The sequence below is a fragment of the Labrus mixtus genome, chromosome 3 (assembly GCF_963584025.1).
Source record: "Labrus mixtus chromosome 3, fLabMix1.1, whole genome shotgun sequence".
Taxonomy (NCBI): domain Eukaryota; kingdom Metazoa; phylum Chordata; class Actinopteri; order Labriformes; family Labridae; genus Labrus; species Labrus mixtus.
This window is the reverse complement of record NC_083614.1, coordinates 9818559-9841009: the sequence shown is the minus strand read 5'-3', so window position 1 is coordinate 9841009 and position 22451 is coordinate 9818559. Positions and strand designations below refer to the sequence as shown.

General features: G+C 40.1%; 1 protein-coding gene across 1 annotated transcript in view; it reads left to right on the top strand.

Moving 5' to 3' along the window:
* The window catches only part of slc1a7b (solute carrier family 1 member 7b), a 42966-nt gene that overhangs the window by 5902 nt on the left and 14613 nt on the right, over positions 1-22451 (top strand). Inside the window, exon 2 of the mRNA XM_061031046.1 lies at positions 17186-17265. Coding sequence (XP_060887029.1) covers positions 17186-17265 — 80 coding nt within the window. The remainder of the gene's footprint in view (positions 1-17185; positions 17266-22451) is intronic.

The following is a 22451-nucleotide window of genomic DNA, read 5'->3' as shown; positions in this document are numbered from 1 at the left end:
TCACGGCCCAGACTGTGCGCCTAGAATTAGACGAACAAGATGAAGGGATGAGGAAGGAGGGTGAATGGAGGAGAGGAAGGGAAGGAGGGTGGGTCGAATAACTGAATCAAACAGGGTGGAGTGGGATGGCTCAGTATAAGGCTTGTCAGGTGATTGAAGGTGCGGTCTAGGCGGGGTCCTGCTCAGGAACATAAGTGAATATATTAACTTCATTACTTTTTATTACTGAAGCTAAAGACATTAGAATTCAGCAATCAAAGTGTGCTAGGCACCCATGATCTACCAGAAAGATAAACATACGATCCTTTTCGTAGCACTGTTGATACAAAGACAAACGGGGAAGCAATAAACAGTCTCTGGTCGAAGCTCCCTCCAAGTAGCTCACAGTCCCAAACATTGTGTCTTCTTGCACACCTGCCCGCCTCAGCTAATCAAGATGGCGGCTCCTTATCTTTTGGCCGTTAGACCGGGATGGCCCGCCCCCTCTCTAGATTGACAGTTATGCAATACAACCTATTATGGACAGTTTTGCTGTAACACAAACTAATTGTCTTATAGGTTTCAGTATTTGACTCTTGTTCCCCTCTGACTTCTCTCTGCAGCTTTCAGGTCTTTAAAGTGTCAGCAGTTCAAAAAAATAATAGTGACTCAAGAGCCATCAAGCTCTTTTTTTCTGAGCTCGTATCCACATCTCACAGTTTCCATCAGTGGAAGCAATGAGGCAGAAATAAAGCAGAGCTGACAAACAACATCCCCACTGTGCTCCACCGAGAAACAACATTGTGTTTAGCATGCATTATACAGTCCAGTCTCCTATTTGGCTGCTGTATATCTATATATCTATATCAATAGCACCGGTTACTTACCTTGTTGGTTCGATCTGTTTACTCGCAGTGAGATACATTTATTGAAATAAACTCTCCTGCTCTCTGCTGTATAATGTGCATGCGGCATGATAAAGAAAAACAAAATATTATCTTAATTGATCAGCCTGAAAAGAAGAGGAAACAACTTCTTAAAACTGAGAGTAAACGCAGGTATCCAGAGCATCATAGAGACAAACTTTAACAGACTACATGCTGCAGTGTACTGTAAGGAGGAAACACAGCTACAGTACTGTGACATCAACAGCTGGTTCATTAGAGGACAATTATTTAGAAGCATTAATTTGGCTTTTTGTCTGTTACCATCCTGTTTTGTTTTTTTGGATTGGTTGGATTGGTAATTTGAGAGGTTGCGTTTATAACAACTGCTAGTCACTCATAGCCATCCACAAGAGCAGAACTTGCTTTATACTACAAAGGCATTAAGCACAAACCTTCCCCTGACACAAAGGCAATCCTCTGTAGACCAGACTGTCAGTTCAGCCTGAGCTGTCTACACAGGCTACAAAAGCTGGGTCCTTCAAAGGATGATACCTCTGATTACAACTATGACACATAGTGACACAACTATTGACAAGATATTCCATCACCCAAACATCACAAATAAGTCATGAGCTTTTGTTGAAATGCATACTGTATAGTAGAGCACAGTGTTATTGCTGGTAGCTGCAATAGTTGTTTCTTGTTGACAGAAAGCTTTAAAATGCAAAAGAAACTTTTGTATTAAAAGCTGTGTGTTTGTTCTGTAGCCTCCAGCTGAAACACAATGCTGCGATCATTGTGCTGCTTCATGGGAAGAACGCCGTCTGTCAGAGATTTAAAGCATGGATTACATAAGCAGCAGCAGCAGCAGCATCACTGTTAGTATCCTGAGCTGAGCTAGTAAACCCCTGTTTCATAGCAAACAGCAAACTAAGTTTTTAAAGGAGAAACAAGAAACTCTTCTTCTTACTATTAAAAAAATAATGATGCATTTAAATATATCAATGCTTAATTCAATAGACTCTAGAGTTTTGCTGCTACAGGTAATACATGCTGGATGAAATTAGCAAACCCTAGATAGTGATAGCTAAAGCCCGGCTAGAGGTGCATGCTTGTCAACAGGCATGGCAGGCAACCGGTGAGGGCTCACACACTTAAACCAAAGCAGTGGCCCCAAATGTGCATATTTTGCAATGATGGTAGCAAACCTCCCGTATGCACAAGTAGACATCTTGTAGAGGAATGAGAGAAAAGAGACTTAGGAATAAAAAGAGGAAGAGGAGTAAGCGTTGGGACACTGGCAGACATAATGGTGATGAACGCTGGTTGGAGGGCCCCCAAATTAGTTTTTGCCCAGGACCTCACCAAACTCTAGAATCGCTGGGCCCAGCGTACACTGTACGACTGAATTGTCCAGGACGCACAACCACAGCTCAGGATTTATGTGCTCACACTGTGCAACCCGATTGTCGGACACACGACCTGAGAGCTCTCCGAAAATCAACTGATCGGGCCGTGATCGTACGTCGTGCCTCAGTGTTCAATGCACGACTGGCGATGGCTGAAATTCGACCTAAAAATAAGTTGTAGGACCCAAAAATGGGGTCTGAATCAGCTTGAAATAATACAGTGTACCGTTTTCTCTGTTACACTGTTTCTTTACTACTTTCTGTTTCTGTGTAAAGATTCAGCAGTATCTTGTCACAGCATCTGATGTTCAGAGAAGACTAAAGCACAATTGTGTCAGTGTCAGGTTTTCAGGTTTGTATTACCGGTGTTTATTACAGGAGCGTACATATACATCAGCAAGCTTTGAGATGAACTCCCCTCACTCCAGCGGAAACAGAAAGCGACGCAGAATAGTATCACCATGGTTTCAGATCACCATCTGTCAGGAGCCACGGCAGTTTCAGCGCCCTCCCTGCTGTTTAGAAAACCGTTCCCCATTGTGAAGTGTATTACTCTGCAGGCTGGCCCTCGTTGGGTCAGAAAGCAGCACTTTATTCTGTATAGTTACAGGGCACTCATTGGTAATATCCCCCTTCTCTTCTGTCTACAAACATCTCTATCCATACAACCAGCTCTCAAGCTGAGTCACTTTAAAAATACCAAGTGTTTGGACTGAATGGAAAAAGGTCACTTTTTAGTGTTGCTGTACCCGTCATTCTCATATGACAGCTAAGCTGCCTTCTCTATCATACGGCATTTTTAAAGAGCTAGTGTCTTAACCACTAAAGGAAAGTAATTTAAACTGTTTTAAAATGTCACTTTAAAAAAAGGCATGGGTTAGCAAGAATCTGTGTGTGTTTACAAATGTACAGAAGGTTTAATAATTAATTGAACTCTGTGTTATGTGTTTCTTCTGTCTTTGATTGTATTGCTGCAGGGCACCCCTGGAAAAGAGACATCGGTCTCAGTGGGTTCTCCCTGGTAAAATAAAGAATAAATTAAATGTTTGACAGAATCACTGAAAGACGGGCAATCACTTCTTTTTAATTTTTTGAACATTTTCAAATTGAAAATAAATGAAAAGCAAGTCCAGAAGTATATTTTCAACCTCAATGGAATTCATATTAAATAGACCTAAACGAAATAAATAACAAGATGTAAATAAAATAATAAAAATGTACATTTAAACAGAAATGGGTCACATTTTATCCACTTGTCAGTTTGCCGAGAGAATTGTTGGTGTCTCTCTTCTTTTTCAGCCTCCCTCTCCAAGAACTCCATCAGGTCTTGAGTGTGTTTTCTCTTGGTAGGTGGGGGCTGAGGGGGTTCAGGGGAAGACGTGGATGTGCCGGGCAGTGCAGTTGTATCTGATGTTGTAGTGGTTTCAGGGTTGGTTGTGCTGGTTACCAGGTTATCAGAGGTCAATGAGGAAAAGGAGGGCTCATGGTGGTCTTGACCCCATTGCCTCATGCATGTCCAGATAAAACACCCACATTGCAGGGGTGTCCTCACCCCGGCCAGTCCCAGTGGGGGTTCTCAGTTCCTATAACAAACAGTTTAATGCCTGCTTTAGGGTAACGATGCCCTCAAGTTTAAATTCTTTGATGATGAAGCTGAAACTCATGTCAGAGAGAGGATCATTACTTATTGGATACATTTATTATGCACGGCACAAATAAAGGGCCACAGCAGTTAAGGGGTAGGTGCAGGACTCATAAGTTACTTCAAAGTAGGCCTGACACTGAGTGGTTAAATAAACATACTCCAAAGCTTCTTTAGTGGCATTTTGTTTTTCAGTGAACATCTTGTTTGAAACTCGTACAGTTATCAAGGCCTCCCTGAAAATAAATAAAACAGTATAATCAAATTAACTGCTCTACTGTTTTATACACTGGGAAAGGAAATATTAGATGCATTTCAATGTGAAAATTCAAAACATGAAATTGTTTTAATTTATTTCTTAGTTAAAGCAGTTTATGTGCGAGCTGGTAAATAAGAGGAACTCACATTTGAATGGACCGTCTTCCATGTTGAAGACGTCTGTCCCCTGTGCCTTCTTACCGGTGAAATACTCCTAATTACCACAAGGAATGGAATTGAAATGAAAGGAATATAGGCTACCAGGCTACGGATAACTAAAGTGAAACCATCAGCTTCCTGTCCACTCAGAAATCAACATTCATCCAAAATAAGTATTATTGTATGAAATTAATTGTTATATTTATGTAAGATATACACAATGTTTTAAGCATACAAATGTACAACTGCACAAAGCATTCTTCAGTGAATGAAATACGTTGAATAAAACATCATCTGGTTAAAAATTTCCCTCACATGATCTGAGCTCCTTTACGGTCATCATTCATTTTTGTGTACGCTCGGATGCTTTAATGTTGCGGCCGCAAAGAATTGTGGGACGGCATATCTCATCTCCTTTCTTAAAGGATGGTCCAGTGTATCCTATGCTAAAGGATGTTATAAAGGAAGCACTGACCCACCTGTCCTTAACTTTTATAGAATTTGTACAGCTCTTATCATGGCCGCCACTTAAATGCTCCCGGGTCATTTCACTCAGTTAGGAACCTTCATAAGCAAAAATGACAATTCGGACGCATTCCAAATCTCAGTTGTCTTATCTTACAAATACTGCTCAACAAAATTCTGGAGAGCAGGGAAATAGGAAAAATTAAATCAAAACTAACATATGTAGGCCTACTAAAAAACCCATATATGAACATATACACATGTGATACAGGTGTTGTGTGTGTCCACTGTGACTATAACATGGTGTAGTGACGATAGTAAAACACGGTTTAGAACAGAAGTACACAGGAGAGAACGAGTAAGCATAGAAAATACGTTGAACCATATCCATGGGTGCAAGATGAGCCGAGCAGAGACAAACCTCCTCTGCTGGCTGTTTGAGTGCTGATCCTGCTCTTATACAGCAAACTAAGCTCTCTCTGCTTAATGCCAGGCAGAAAAGCTCTTTAGCTGTCATTACGCTCCCGCCTCAATCCACCGTCCTCCCATCTCTGCTGATCTCCACAACCTCTCACTCACTCCCATCAATACAATACACGACTTGTTTATGTTTGCTTGTCAGCGGATAGACGCTGAACTGTGGCCTGTACTACCAAGCAGGACGTGGGGTGATTAGCGGGGTAACTTTAGGGGTAACCCTGGGTTTTCAATCCTACGAAGGCGGTTCACTTCTTACCTGGGTATATTGCCACGGTAACGTATGCCTCACACCTAACCTGCTCCGGAGAAGGTTATGTTGGAGATAAGAGATCAACCTGTGAAAATCTCCGCACACTGACCAATCAGATCTTTTGATCGTGGAGCTCCCAGAGCTGATCGAGATGGGGGAGTGACACTTCATGTGTCCTGTATAATAACATTATAGTCCGTAAAGTGAATGATTATTTGTTACTGATATCATCATTCATCCTTCAACAGAGACTAAAAAAGCACCGGAGCATTTTAGTTGTGTTTTTAAGATGTTAAATTATGAATACCTTCTCCTGGCTTTGAATTATATTTTCATATGAATGTTAAGTGTCCTCATGCGGCTCTGGTTGTTATCGTCAGAGCTGCAGCTGAAATATAACTTCTCAAACTGTGATACACGTCACATGAAAGAGTCAGAGACACACATCCAGTGAAGAGAAAAAGCAGGAGTTATTATCGTCGGTTCTAAGGTGAACTAACGACGGGAAAAAATATAAAAAGTTTGCACATTAATACTCGCCAATCTTTCTTTTATCTGCCAGTTGTCCTTCCTGCATCTGTTCCTGCAGCTGTGTAACTTTAGTCTCTGGGAGCCTGTTTGTTTCAAACATCTTTATATTATTAATATAGTTTGTTCAGAGTTTGTCAGAGATGACGATCTTAAACTTTTACCACGTCAGGAGTTAGATTTCCACCTAGAGGTTAAAACTGCCAGGTACTACTGATTGAATGAAAGTCCTAATATGATAATATGATATGTTTACAGTTTTGGTAGCGTGTTGCAGCCTGTTTGCTGTGACAGTTGATTATCAGTCAGAGGTGTAAAGATAAGAAAGGTTGGCTTATAAAGCACTTTTCAAACACAAAAAGACAGGTAAAAAGAATATCAAAAATACTGAAGATCAAAATTGTGATCTCTTTGGGGGTTCCCAAACCATTGGTGGTGTAAGACTAAGCGGCAACCTTGGTTGTTAAAAATTGAAGCCAATGCGGGTGTGCAAAATCCTGCAGTTTGTCGAGTGTCCACTTGAGGCTGGCTCCAAGAGCCCGGAGAGTCACGTACACACAACAGCCAAGTCAGACTACATGTAGCCTTGATATAAAGGCAAAAATGTTGAAATCAGTTGCTCCATCCGCTATTTCCAATGTCGTTTTTTTACATCATGTCTCGTCAAAGGGAATCAAATAGTTGAGTCAGTCGTCGTTAACCGGAAGGTCAGGGGTTCGATCTCCAGCTCCTGCAGCCACATGTCCGATGTGTCCTTGGTCAAGACACCTAACCCCAAGTTGCTCCCGCTGCTTCATCGGCAGAGTATGAGTGTGTATGAATAGATTAGTTACTTCTGATGTTCACTTTAAATAGCAACCTGCCATTAGTGTGTGAATGGGTAGGTGTAAAACCGCTTTGAGTTGTCAGAAGACTAGAAAAGCACATTTCTAGAACTTTCCAGAGGTCCAGAGAGGCCTTAGGGTTTGATTCCCATCATTGTTGTACTCATCACACTGTTCAGTAACCCCCATTGCCCCCCATGCCCCACGGATGTAATCACAGGACGAAGGTGATTACTCAGAACAACTTTGTACTGATTTATTTTCTCCAAGGGTTCAAACGAAATCATTACTATAGCTTCTTTCATACAGCTTGTTATACAAAAGCATTGCCTCTCAATCATCACTTCTGGGCCTCCATACTTATGTGATGGCGACTGTGTCTTCAGAGAATCTGCCTGGATTTCAATGTTTTCTTTTGGTTGGGTGAGGAGCTGGTGTTTATTTCCCCCAGCTAATTACAGCGTGCAGGTGAGTTTAGGAGTGGATACAATTCAGGTATTGGATGCAATTCAAACCGGTGAACATGAGGGATGTGGGCGTAGTGGCTAAGAAGAGAAGATCCTAGTGAGGCGAAACGCTCCCACATTCCGAAACGAGGGTAAACTTTACGTTGGCTTTCATCTGTGGACGTGGAGCTGGCCTGCTTTCTGTTAGATAGGCAGGCGCTTAGGTTGTGCTAGTGTGCTAAGTTATCGGCTTTTCCATGACAACAAATGGAATATGCCTATTCTCAGGTAGCATGCAGTGTAGCTACATGCAGTAAACGTACAAGCTAAAGTCGTGCAGTCGGAGTGCGCCTCTGGTTGAGATGAGCCCAAGAGAAGGGGCCCAATTTGAATGTTGTGTTAACAAGCTGCAACGAACAATGCTACTGACTCCATCTTTAACAAGCTGTGCCTGTAAAATCACTCACTTAAAGAGTAAAAGCTTAGCTTTGTTACGCTGCTGTTGTGAAATGGACCTGCTGGAGAGCCAATCTTAAAAGAGAAATCAGCCAATTTTGAGATACTGCTGTTTACTCTTGAGAACTTTACACTTTAATATTTTGGAGTTAGCAGTCGACCTGCCCAGACTTAAAGCCCCGACTTGGGACTTACCTACCTGACGATGAAAGAAAGACGATCAAACAATTAATGCAAGAAATCTTTATTTTCTGACTTCTTTAAAAAATGGTATTCATTCTATAAAATGTGTACTAGAATGTTTTATTTTTATTTTACTATTCTTTAACCAGGCAGGTTATTAAGAACAGATTCTTATTTGCAAGGACGGCCTGGCAACTGTGCAGCTGGCTGTCCTCCATTATCATCCCAAAAATTTTCAATTTGATTTTTACAGGTACATGGTTACACTGACTGTTTTTGAAGCCAGAGATCAGAGAGATGTGCACAGAACATAATTTGCCTTTTAGATGCCCAACCTGTCTCTGTTAATCTACACTGCAGTCGTTTTTTTCTCTTTTGCCTTCATTTGGCTGCACATACAGCATGTGTTCTCGATAACATCACAACTCTAAGTGGATGCAGGTGAAACACACAAAACAACTTCACTTAAATCTTCTTCCATCCTTTAGCCAAGACAAGAAGAGCTCCTTACTTTGTTTAAGAAAGACACAGCAGTCACAAGTGTTTCTGTTTCTGCAGTGAGTTGAAACCTGAAATTAATAAAAATGTCTTGCCACTGATGTGCAGCAGAAACAAGTTCCAAGCACATATTCAGGTATCACCATTAACCTGTTAGCCTACATTCAAACAACCAGCAGAAGTCTCATAAAACTCCTTTGAATTAATTATTTTCTTGTCTAATTTTTTGCCAAGCATTTGGTCTCCACCATTTAGAAATGAAAGTTTAGCCCTTTACTGAATGATCAACTGATATGAACTAGTGTGAGTCTCTTGCATGGGAGCAATAAGAAGGAACATAAAAGTAAAGTCAAAACAACAACCAAAACAAGCCAAAAGTTGAGTCCGGGGACAATTTTCTGCAGGTTTGTTGCTACGGTCGATCTACTCGCAGTCATGTGATCCATTGGTAATGTGAAATTATTGATCACAAACGCTTAAAAGCAGCTATGAGGAAATGTTTTTTGTTGTTGTTGTTGTTGTTGTTGATAATGATTGAAGCAGTAGGCCTGGTTTTTGTGGCTTGCTTTGCCTTTTATGTATTCATTCCTTTTTTGGAGCAAGGGAAAAAAGACCCAGTTTCAAATGACCATTTCAACAGCAGAAATAATTATATTTACAGCATGGTTTAAAAAAATGAATTGGGTCTGAATAACAAATTTATTTATTGCTACACACTGTATGGGGTGATATTTATTGTTATAACACACCTGTACTGATTTTATGAATGATGAGGGTTATCTCAGCTCCAACTCTTTGCCTGTTCTTTGGTTGATCAAAAGTTGAAACACGATTTCCAATATGGTGACCGCCATCAATGGGCTTCAAAAGTCCCATCAGTAACCAACAGGTGATGTCAATCTACGTCCATGTTTTATAGAGTCTTTTGTAATGATATGTGAACACAGACATGAAGCTGGTAGCAAGGCTAACATACCATAAACCTTAAATAAGGGCCCATCCCAGTTTAAGGCCCCGTCCCTTTAATAGCCTGGTGTTGCTTCATGTTTTGATATATATAGAGGCAGGTCTCAGCTAGGGGCCCCTGTGCATTTAGTGTTGATTAGTTTGCAGATCAATAACGATATAAAGCAGCAAGACACATAAAAAAAGATGACATTTTCCTAGATGGAAAGAGACATTCAAATTATGGGGAAAACATTTGTTTTCATCCCTCATACACCTAAATTGAAAAGCTAAAGATAGCTAAATTAGCTACATTCTGATGATTGCACAGCTCCATTGACCAGCCCAGCACTCATTAGTGATTGCATTAATACTGTGAGCAGCAGGTTTGGGCTGTCTTTCATAGCAATATTAAATAAGTAATTTGTGATTTAATTGATGGATATGCTAATTTAACAGTTAACAGTACAAATGTTATAGTCTTTCATATATCTTTGCTGTACACCAGGTTAGTTTGGATAATAATTAAAGGCCTTTCTTGTATTCCTGTCCCAAAAGAAGCAGGGTGATTTCATAGCCTGAAGTAAATAAAAGTTCAGAGGACTAATAGACATTTTACATTAGATATGAGCCAGTTGCTTATGGCCATACCAAGACCTGTTTTACCTGGAGGGGTGTGACAGGAGGAATGAAAAGCAGTGGCACTGCCAGGATGCTAGCGCTAACTCACATGTATTGATAAATCATATCAGATCTGGAAGGGCCCTTTCACTTGGCCTTTCAGGCGCCAAATAATTGCTTTGGGTGGGCCTGGCCCACCTACCCCAAACCCCCGACACATGATTAGCCATATTTCTTTTTTTTTGCACACACATACTTCATGCCACGTCCTCAAGCCAACCCCTGTCAAACAAATCTGAAGGCATCCCTGTTTACCTGAACCACTTACTTATAGCATCTGCTGCTAAAGGGTGCTAGCTATTTGGTTATTTTAATTACCAGTTATATCACAAATGATTAAAAACAATACCTGTTTAATCTACATTAATCTAATTTAGAAAAGGAAAGATTTTAACCTCTAATATTTATAATTGATATTAATAAAAATCAAACAATCCCATCTCAATCCCTAAAAATAAGGTCAAGAAACAAATATAAACCAACAACGAGCCCACGCACCATATTTCTAATCTCTTTATGGCATGGCAGAACAAGTAAACAGGAACAAGCTTTAATGTGGAACATTCAGTCACTGAATATGTCAACAGATCCAATCTCTACAAGAAGTGTGTCAACAGCTAATACACTTCAGGGTGTGGGATCTTTCAACACAGCGACTCTTGGGCCGATGTCCTGAACCACAATGTGACCCCAGAGATGACTTGAGAGAAAAGAAGCTTTTTTAAACTCTTGATACACTGCCAGGTTCATTTTGACAGAGCTGGGATATGAGGCCAGGCTGGATGAAACAGAACAGCCGATAGAGAACAGCTGTCCGCTGTTGCTCTGAGTGGATGCCAGCGTTAAACCCAGTGAACACTGAAACAAACACACAGAAAGCCTGTGAGATCTGCGGACTTCTGCCAAACTGTCATCCAAAACTCCCTGGCCTTCGAACACGTCACTGGGGTTTTATCTGTGACATCGTTTAGATTTTCTCCCGTGCTTTTCATCTTAGATTTACCTGTCTTTGTTAGGTGGGACCCTCCCCTACAAGCCTCTACTACCTTCATAGGAAGTTATACAAATAACAACCTGCTAAACAAAATCTATTCCCCCTACACAAGATTCTAGCAAAGCACACAGACTAATGAGTAATATTTGCCTGCGGCTGGGACAAACATCCTGTCTTGTTTTCACGAAAGAGACTGGCTTTCTTACTGAAAATCTGTGGTTATGGATTTCTTGTCTTATGGTAAAATGGTCCATTAGTCATACTGTGACTAATATCAGGGGATTGTTTTTTTCATTCATGAAAATGCACTTTTATCCAGGTTTTATTTCAAGCTGTTGAGATGTTGCATTTGGAGCTGCACGGGCTCTGTGTTTGATTCTTTAGATTAAAGCTTGCAGACATACTCAGCATACTGTATGAAATACAGATGTTTGAGTGTACAACACTAAAGGCCAGTAAGTCATTCGAGACACTATAACTGTTTTCACATATGCCCTCCGGATAATATCTAGATATTTACAGGAGGACTTCTCCGGAGATTGTCCCAAACTAGCCGTTCACATATGCTCCTCACAGCGGGGGACTTTCCCTGTCAGAGGGGAGGGGGCGCGGGGGATTTCCCGAGGTAAGACACGGAAGTAGCGGCCGTAGCAACAAAGTCTGCTACACGACACTACAATGAGAATATTTGCCTTTATATCAATGCTATGTGTAATCCAATGGAATGACAACATCCACAAAATTAGAGGGTTTTTTTTGTTATATGCACAACAATCTCCATGAAGCACCCTTTGCAATGGAATCTTTTGTTATGACTGTCAATGTTCATAGAAAAGGATCTAGTGGAATAATACTACCAAATGTGTATAACCCTGAATGGCATTGGAATACCTATCCAGATGGTTTTGTGTTGTATTTTCCTCTATTCCACTGAGTTTGCTATAAAGGTTTGCAGTTCAAGGTAAAGGTTGTCTTTATTATCCCTGTGAGAGGGCTATTTGTTTTGCAGTCAGCAGTAAAAAAAAACATACACACATACAGCCAGCATACATCATAATAAATACACTAAGAAGTAAAAAGTCCAGCTGCTAACTCAAAGTGTCATGTTTTTTAAAATACCCAAAAGCTCAGTAGTCTGAAAAAGACTGCAACTGTTCATTTCACACACAGCTTTAAATGTATCAACAATTCATTATTATAATTATTCTGTAACCCTCTGCTGCAGGCGATCAGGGATAAACTAGCATGGTCAGTCATGTTGAGGATTTTCATGCGCTTAGCGTCCTGAGCTCAATAACGCCCTGTTTTTTGACACTCACCGTGCTCTCAGTTGAAAACAATTCAACAATTGAAAAAGCTCCACGCTCATCATTGTCACTGCTCCTTGACCTGCCAATCAAAAGTAAGAAATGACAGGACCTCTACAGTAATATCAGCTTTGTCATCAACATTGGCAGAGAAGAAACTAATCTGACTCGTCTTTTCGAGGGTAGAATTTCCAGGTGTAGAGTTGCTGCTAATGCCAGGACACAATTTCTCTTCATTGTATTCACGTTTTCTTGGGGATGTATCCTTAAATGAAAGCAAATATTAAGCACACAGGTCTATCTAAAACAGAAACTATTGGCTCATGGAGGTTCACTTTTGTAACCTAGCAATGTTGAGTTCACACTTTTCAATGGGCACAGGTTGATGAAGCACAATCTAAGGCCCATGTCCACCAAGCTTTTTTTCACAGGCACTTCAAAATGTTTGATATTCCCTGTATTTAAGCCTCCTATAGATCGTGTCTTGTACTCACATCCTCTTTGCGCCGTGTCTGCAGGGTTAAAAAATGATTTCAAATATAAAACATGCAGTAAAAAGTAGCACTTAGCAGTGTCGGTCACACAGCGGCCGTTGTCAACAAACTGTGGACAGGACGGACGTGCTTTTCTTTCCTGAAAAACCTCTTGGTGGACACGGTTATTTAACTGTTTTGTTCCATACCACATGTGTGATTTTATATTTCTGCTTAAGAGTCAACAGTGGTTCCCTAGTTGTCTCTGGAGTATAATTTGTACGTGTGATTCATTAGCTTCGTAGTTAAGTGCAATGACATGAAGTGTCCTGCTAATCCAGAATCCAGAGTATAAAATTGTAAACCACAAATAATTATCACCAAACTGAAGTAAACACCAGCTCTACATAGCTTTTAAGTCATCTTTTTCACATTGTTTTGGATTTATGACCCCAATATTAAATTTTATCAATAGGCTCCTGTTTTCAGCAGAAGCAAAAAAAGTCTAATATTTTTCCTGCATGCTACCTGCCCAGCACCACAAAGCAGACAGTCAGTGAGTAAAGCTTGATGTGGCTCGAGGCATTTAGACTGCCAGATGTTTTTCTTTCAGGTGTAAGTATCTATTCATCAATTAATCAGTCTTTCTTTGTATAGCATCGATTCATAACAAGTGTGATCTGAAGACACTCTTTATGTAACAAAAAGCAGGTAAAAGACCAACCATTAATCCACCATGAACACTAAGGATTGTGAACATGCATCAGATGGCCAAAGACATTACTTCAAATAAATGCAAATGTTGCTTTGTATTTTTCACACAGTGTCAACATCTACCTCGAAAGGAAGTTTATTTGCAAAAGCTTTGTTTTAAGTCATTTTTTGCTCACATATTTCCCCCCCAAGTGGCCAAATGAATGTTACCCTTGGAGGAGAAAACACCAGCTGCACCATGCAGTTCAATCACAGGACTGAAAAAAAAGATTTTTTATTTAGCTGCTGATCTCTAAACACACAAACACAAACCCAGCTTCAGTCTAACTTCAGATGCAAAGTCGAGTTCTGTAACAAAATAATCAGAAGAAATGTTAGCTTTAAATGCAAGCAGAAATTCATAAATGGAAAAATAAAAGTAAGCCACACTGCATAAAACGAAACAAAGACCTGGTGTCCTTACTAAACAGAAAAAAACAAAGAAATCTCATTAAAAATTAGTATTATGATATAAAAATCACAATCTTTAGTGCTAAGTGAGGGAGCGGTGGGGCATGAGGAATAGATTGATAGCACAATGTACTGTAATGCTCATAAACTGCATCATGATCTGCCTCTTTACAAGAGTTTGTGCTCATAAAATGCACAAGCATAAACTCCTGTAAACTTTTGCAGATGTGCAGGTGAGCCTTTTTCCAATTTATGGTGAAGTCAGGACTCAACTGATGTCAACTCAAAGCATATTCAAACCTGTGTACATATCAAGCAGCAACCTCAAGTGTGGAAAGGTGAAGCCAATAAGCCAAAGCTTATTTCAATAAGCAATAATCAAACCTTCCTTGTGATTTGAAAGCAAACATCAACATCAATCAATCACTATTTATATATCGCCCATTCAAAACAAGTGTTATCTCGAGATGCTTTGCAGAAGAGCATATGGGATCATATATTCAGGAAGGATTTCTCCTTTTCCTCACGTTTCTGTTGTCCACACTTCCTTGCAGCTGAGGTTTAACATGACTGACCATAGTTTATCCCTGATTTCCTGCAGCAACAAGTTACAGATGAATTAACCCTTTGTGGACTCTCTCTGATTGGTCCGCTGACCACCAATTGGAGAGCTCCCACTCAAAGCAAATGTTGCTGGGCTACTTCCAGTTAGAGAAACTTTCGTCTGGTCCTCTCAGTGCGTCGCAGTGAAATTGTGTCGATATCTGCAAGAGGGACTCAAAAAATCCACATCTTATTTGTGAAGTATTTTTCATCCTGTTCCATAAATTGAAAGTTGTTTGTTTATTTCATTGGTTTTAAAACTGATATTTAAAAAATATAGTAGGTCTAACTACAATCTGTAGTAATGATAATGAGCAGTTCTGCCCTGTGACAGCTCCATTGGCAGTCAATTCCAGGGACAGTAAATTAATCTTCTGTCTTTTCCACTTGGATCTGAAGCATTGAGCACTAACTGATGTTACTGTGATTGTGAAATTGTGCACATAACGCTCAGCTGCGTATTGAAGGCCCTGTTGCCAACATTTAGATGATATGTTAGACCCCTGGCTCCAGAAATGATCACTGATGGAGTCCAGAGGTGAGTCAGTGGAGACGTGCAGCTAGCAGCAATCGGAGGACAGCTAACGTTAGCCGACATCTTTAGGGACATATCCAGAGAGGTGGCATGCCCCCCCCCTTGAAATCTTATTGGCCACCCCAGGTACCACCCCAAATTTCTTAACTATGCTTGGTCATTTGCTTGCCATGGGTGGGACTTATGTTGAAATCCACCATTCAGGGCAGTGTTGCAACCAGCAGCTCACAGTTTCCAGTGTGTAGATGTTTGTGCAACTTTTTCTAATTACTTTAGATTGTGACTTTGGATGTACATTTTTTTATTCCTTAAAGATTTAAGCTTAAATGTCAAGTTGATGTGTTAGTGCAGACAGAAGGTGTAAATAAATGCTCTTTATTCATACAAACTTCATGCCACCCCTGCACAAGTCAGTGCCCCAATTAGGCCACCAAAGTCCAAGAAAGCCTGGACACGCCCCTACTTGAGCCGTATGTAAAACCAAAAGTGATGGAATCCTTTTATCCTTGTATTTACACGTCGAATCTGACAGCTGAATAAAGCATGGTTTGATAGCCAGAAGATACGAGAAAACAAGAATTTGGTTTCTACCTTTAGTTCACGTTTTGGAACTGAGTGACTCTACTGTTAACTTTCACTGAGACTTTTCATGTGATGATTCAACCTTTGTCATTTTTTACTAAGCCATGTCACATTTTTAATCATGGAGTGACTAATGTAAAAGAAGTAAAAACTTTGCTCTTTTTTCCTCTTTGTGAAAGTGCAGTGATGTCGCTTATTTAATGCTTCTGCAGCGTGCCAGACGACCTAACAAAGCCTTGTTCCTGCTCGTCACTTTTTAAATTACAGCCTTCCTTAATTCTTGTCTTCATTTAAGGAGGTTAATGAAAAAGACTGACATCTCCCTCTTTTTGACTGTCTTTTGGACTTCTTACTGATGTCATGAGTGGAAGTAATGTCTGTAATGTGTTCCTACTAACTAGGAAGGCTATATAAATGCAAATTATAATGTAGAAGAAGAATGAAGTCTTTCTTCTAGAAGCTCTGTGGGAAGACTTCTCCAGGAGCTGCCAGCCTGATATTGTAAAATAATCATCATGCCGGTAGCCTAGTGGTTTATTGCATGTACCCTATTTACAGAGGTCCTTTAGGAGGACAGCCCAGGTTGAAATCATTCTTTACATGTCATTCCCCACACTTCCTCTCCCAGATTTCCAACTGTATCCACTGTCCTATCCCTACAGAAAAAGGCCCCAAAAATAAATCTTGAAAAAAAAAATTCACGATAAAAAGCAGAAAATGGGAAATTCTATGCACATCCATCCAATGCAGTACATACACGAGGGCCCGTCTGACATTAGGGTTTTTGGGGCAGATACCGATACTGATATGTAGGCCGATATCTTTATTAGATATATGTTCGATCTGTAGAGATAGATAGATATAGATATACACATTTATTGTGTTGATCCCTAAAATGTGGAAATTATGTAAAAGGACGACAAGATGGTCACTCAACTGGAAAGAAACACGCATGTACGTGCTTGAGTGATGATGCTTGTTGTAATCCATGTCGCGCCCTCTGCTGGTGAAATAGAACTGCTAGTGTAATGCAATGAAACTCAAATGAAATGTTATTTGACTGGTCGATGAATCTAGTAATATCGGCGCATATCTGTGATAAAATTAGCCGATACTGATAGTCACTGGATAAGCTAATGTTGGCCGATATTATCGGCTGGCCGATCAATCGTCGGGCTCTATTGACCATGATAGGAGCTGTTGAAGAGGTTGAACATGTTATCGTCTTTTTATGAGTCTTTATCCATTAAAGGATTTTTAGTGACTACCCCTCTGAGTGCCTGAGAACTCTTCAAAAGCTTTTAAGGTGGATCCCCACACTGAAGAGCACCAAAGGGGCCTTTCATCAGTTTTCAATCATTTTTCAACAACCCTGCAGCCTTCCATGCATCTTCTTCTTTTTACATGACCATCGTGTTTGTCTTTTCTTCCTGACAGGAGGTGAAGTACTTCCAGTTTCCTGGAGAGCTGCTGATGAGGATGCTGAAGATGTTGATTCTCCCGCTCGTCGTGTCCAGGTACTCTAACACTTAATTAAAAGGATTTACCCTTCAACAGCAGGGTAAATTTTCCTCATGGTCTCATGAAGATTATTACAAGTTTAAGGATACCATTTCTAAGATAGAAATTATTTTGTTCAAGTTTAAAAAATGGTTTACTGTTTTAAAATTGGAACAAAATAGTATTGACCCTAAAGCACTGCCTATACCCGATAATGTAGGAACAATAACAGGCTATGTGTATCTTCGTCCTCAAACACAACTACTTGCTAAGTGCGTAGGGGGTGCGTGGGGTGTGCGTAGATTCCACTGTAAACACGCCCATGTATTCGATTGCAGGGTGTCACTATGAGATGGTGCTTCCCTCACAAGAGCCTTTATAACCTTTTCTAAACCTCTATAAGTGCAGCTCCTCCGTGTAGCTTTTGCTGTTTTTCTGCCACAACAATGTTTTGTGACTCAACTGTGCGGTCAACTCCAAATTGGTCTGTAGTATAACATGAAACATCATCATTGTGAATGAATGAAATCCATGAATTAAAGACTTCACATCCTGCTCCCTCAGACCCTGCTACATTACATTTGAATTGCTGACTCATGAACGCTTTAGTGAACTCAATTTCAGTCAGGAATACTCTCCTCATAGATTTAACCATTTATTGCACTTATGATTTGTTCAGTTGTATTTGGCAGTATTGGTTCAGCTCTTAGCGCTCAGCAGTATCAGTGCAGCATGCCACAGATTTAGCTGAGAGCGCAAACATTTAATTCCCCCCATGGGGACATTGAATGTGAATCTAATGATACTTGCAGACTTGCAGACATAACAAACAAACAATTCATCCTAGAGTATAAAACGTGCTGACTGAAAGCTGGTGGAGGTTGGGGTGGTGGAGGGAGAATTTCACAGCAGTGTCTAGCAGCAGAGTGGATGTGATGCAGGAGGAGTGAGAGGCAGAATGGTTTAAATAGACCGTCTTGTTGTCAGAGTGTGATAATGATTGGTTGGCATTGGGGCGGTACTTGGATCAGCTGATGGCCGCTTGCGGGCAGGACTACTGTATTCCGCCTGAACTAACGCAGTGCTCCATGAATAGTGACTATAAGTTACCCTCTGAGTTTAATTAATGTAATAAAGCAGTCGAACCTTCTTACCTAAATGGAAGCTCTGTGCTTCTTTGATTATTGGATGGTGCTGATAATGAAGGAGGGACGCAGACATCACGTTATCTGCTTATTCCATAAAGTGCGAATGGACTCACAGTTTAACCATAAAGTTTCATTTCCATATCCTGTGAGGAAGGTTTTGATATTCTGAGTGCTTTTATGTTACCTCAGAGAAAAGTGTCTCTCATGCGAGTCCAAAAATAAGTCAGACCGGTGACCTGTGAGTCTTCAACGATTAGGATGACATGAAAAACCTTTCGCCTTCTTCAATGAACTCAGAACAGCTCATCTTGGTCTGCTTATGTTTTTCTGATGTCATTTTGGACTCTGTGCTTGTTCTGAAGGAGTGTGGAGGAACTTTCATTTTTTATCAGTATTGACAGGCGCCTATGGAAAAGTTAGCAGTCAGCCTCTTGTTACAAATATATCCCTTAATATGTTTATTTTTTTAAAGTCCCCATCAAACAGAGTATCTAACTGCCATGTCGTGACTATTTCCAAAGACGTATTTCAAACAGGATCGAACCAATCACAAGATAAAAGGCGTCGGAATGGATTTGATTGGATCGTTAGCTTCGACATAGCTTTTTAATTGGCCGAAAAATACAGTAAGTAAACGACCCTGAGTGCAGGAAGAGAAAATTACTTTTTTTATGTAAAGATACTCAGATAATTCTTTATTGAAAGGCACAGTATGTAGATTCTGCCACCAGGGGGCTCTCAATTAATACAACAACAAAAGATGACATTGAGGCTGGCGGGGAATCATGGGAGTTCTCTCTGCTACTCCACCCCCCACCCAGATGAAAACAAACTCCATGTTGACCGCAGTCAAGACGAACGAGCGAAATCGACCTGAGGAAGACAACATGTTTACCAACGATGTTTTCCTGAGTATAATTTACATGACATTTTTATCACAGCAGCAGATACAGCAACAGTACGGCAGCTTTCAGAAGCAGCTCACGCTTCAGTATGTAGCGGTCTTTGACGCAACATCTGGTGTTTCCATGGCAACTATAGAGACATGTCCAGTTACAAAAATGGAAATATTTGAGTAAATGTAAGTACTCAACAACAACAAAATCTATAACATAGGTTTAGTCAATTTTGTATTAATTTAGATTAAACATTTTAAGTTTGGTACTTTGCCTTTTTTAAACTTAGTGAGAGAAAACGTATAGGAGATGGCCTTTATCTTTGTTGTTTCTTCTTCCTATCACTTCCTGCCAGTAGGTGGCTTGGATAACAACAAAGCAGGTAGCCTGAAGGATGTGGACAGAGATACTTTTTTATATATTTTACTCAGTTTCACAGTGAGGTGTGCATTAGTTAGTTAAAAGACGCTGGGGGGATTTTCTCTTGAGAACGGACTGTGTGGAAATTCTGCCACCAGGGGGAGTATGTTAACAGACTATTTATCCAAGTATAATTTATGTGACGCTTTTAGCACAGCAGCACATAATGCAACAGTTCTCGCTTCCTTATGCAGCGGCAATGATAAACATGTCATGTCTGTCATGGCGGCACATCACATTACAACTAAATGTATCAACACGTAACATTACAACTGTAAAATGAAGGATTTCTCTGACATTGATAACTGTTGAAAATATTTGAAGTAATGTAAGTACTCAACAACAAATATATATATATATACACACAGTATGTCCTTTAACTGAGGTTTAGTCCATTTCTTATTAATTTAGATATTTTAGTGTCTACATATTGTACCTTCAACTTGAAGCAGAACTTACACAGAGCTGGTGCAGCAAGTTCGGGCATATTAAAACCTCTGTATCGAGAGTGTTTCAGCACCAAGTGAAACACTCTCTTAGACGGTTTAACTATGAATGTTGAGGGTGTCCTCATTCATTAAGCACTGCTGCTTTGAGATACTATAGTCATCACTAAGAGAGAGAAAGGAGAGAAGAGATGGGGAGAAAGAAAGAGAGAGAAGAGAGGGAGAGAGAGAGAGCATTCTGTCCTGAATGAGAGCCATGGAGGATTAAGCATTGATCCGTACATTCACAAGACAAAGCTAACACTGCAAACACGGCTTTGCCAGCTTGACTGTGATTAAAAGGCTGTGTTAGTGGTGACTGGTTCATCTTCTAGTTGTGACTGGTGATTGATGTATGATTTGGATAGCATTGTTTTTCAAAATAAAGTCTTTCCATAAAGCTACATTACAACCATAATGAATCGAACAAAGCATATAAAAATGAGATTGAGATTTGAAGTTTAAACTAAAAAACAACACAACATAGGTGTCCGTAAAGCTCCTGTGAGGAGCACTCAGTTTGTGATGATTTTGGCGCCCCCTGTTGACAAATAAGTATCTTATCTCTTTGCTAAATGTTGTCAGGTACATGTCGGATTACAGTAAGCTTGGCTAACTAACAGACGATGATATGAGTGAAGTATAAGAGGTGTTAAACGTGCATATCATAGAAATCTTAGTATGATTTTTAACCACATGAATCACATAAAGCAAAATAACAATGACCGGAGATATGCATGTCATTCCCCACTCTCTCTGTCTCCACAATTGATGACTCTATCCACTGTCCTGTCCCTGAAATAAAGGCATACAAGCCCAAAAATAAAACACAAATAAAATCAAATTTTCTCCATTCAGTGCCAGTTTAAAGTCTTAGTAGTTGAAAAAAAATTTAATTACCTACTTCAGCCTAACAAAAACGTATTTTTGAAACATTTCTGGGCTGAAAAGCAAGGTTTGGACAACGCCCCCAATCTGCACATTGATGTCAGTTCACAGTCAAATATAACGCCTACATTTCTGATGGCACTACACCTGATGATAAATCTTTAATCATGTCAATCTGTTGTCTGGTCATTTCAGTCTTACTTTAATTTAGCTGAAGAACGTTTGGTGACATCCACCAGACCACAATGTGGACTCGCCATTTGAAACTCTGTTTGACTTTATTCTCAGTCTCATATCTGTGACACCCTGAGCAGCCCTCCGGTGGTCTCATGGAGCATTCTGTGTGTGGCTGAAATGTCAGCCTTTGTTTGAAAGCTGAATCCACCTCAATATTTCACAAGTCACAAGAAAGAGTAAGAAACATCTGGAGAGTTCCTACGGGTGACCTTTGAGGCAGACATGGGGGAGGGGAAGCCTACTACTGAAAAACACAGGAGATTAACCACATGTGCATAATTAGGAATTCAAAGCATGATGTCCATAACCCGTAAAAAATGGACATCTTGTCAGTCATATCACCGGCTAATTTCCCTGTGATGTTTTACCCCCACACAGAGTATTTTCCCCCAGACATTCAGAGGACACAGCAACCTTGTTTTTCTAGCAGGTGTCAATATAGTCCAACCTTAAAAGAATCCACAAATAGAGCAAAATAAAAAGTTATCATCGATGCAGAAGGCGCATTAGCTCTCAGTGTCAAAGAGGATATTTGCAGGTCTGAGAAGGAGTCAGGTCTGCTGCTGCTGCTGCTGTTATTTACTGTAGCTGTCTCTGTGCTTAACTTTAATCAACGTGTTTGTGAGTGAGTTAAAACCCTGAGGTGCTTTGGGACCGTGCACCTAAGATGAACATCAGCCCGAGTAATTTCTTCAAATGCCCCAAACTAACATTTGTACATGTTGTCTGACCCGTCTCATATACTCCAGTATAAGCACAAGCTTTTTACCATCAGCAGAGTCCTGCAATGAAAACCAAACTGTTTAAAAGAACTTGTTTTAGCCCACCACAATCCAAATTTTAAACAATGTTTCTTGAGGCTGTATGGATTGTCTATTAGCATCATAGTTTTATATGCTTCTTTGTTTACATGTGGAATATTAATTGATTTTATTGGTTTTTTTTAAATTTAATAATACTACTTTATGCAGAACTTTGGGTCTGAGACAAATTTCCTCGAAAGGCCTATAAAGAGTATCTTAACAAATTATATCGTATTGTAGTTTAGCGTAGCATAGCCTAGCATATCGTATCGTATCGTATCGAATCTTGCCGTATCCTGTGTATCATGTTGTAAAGTATTGTATCG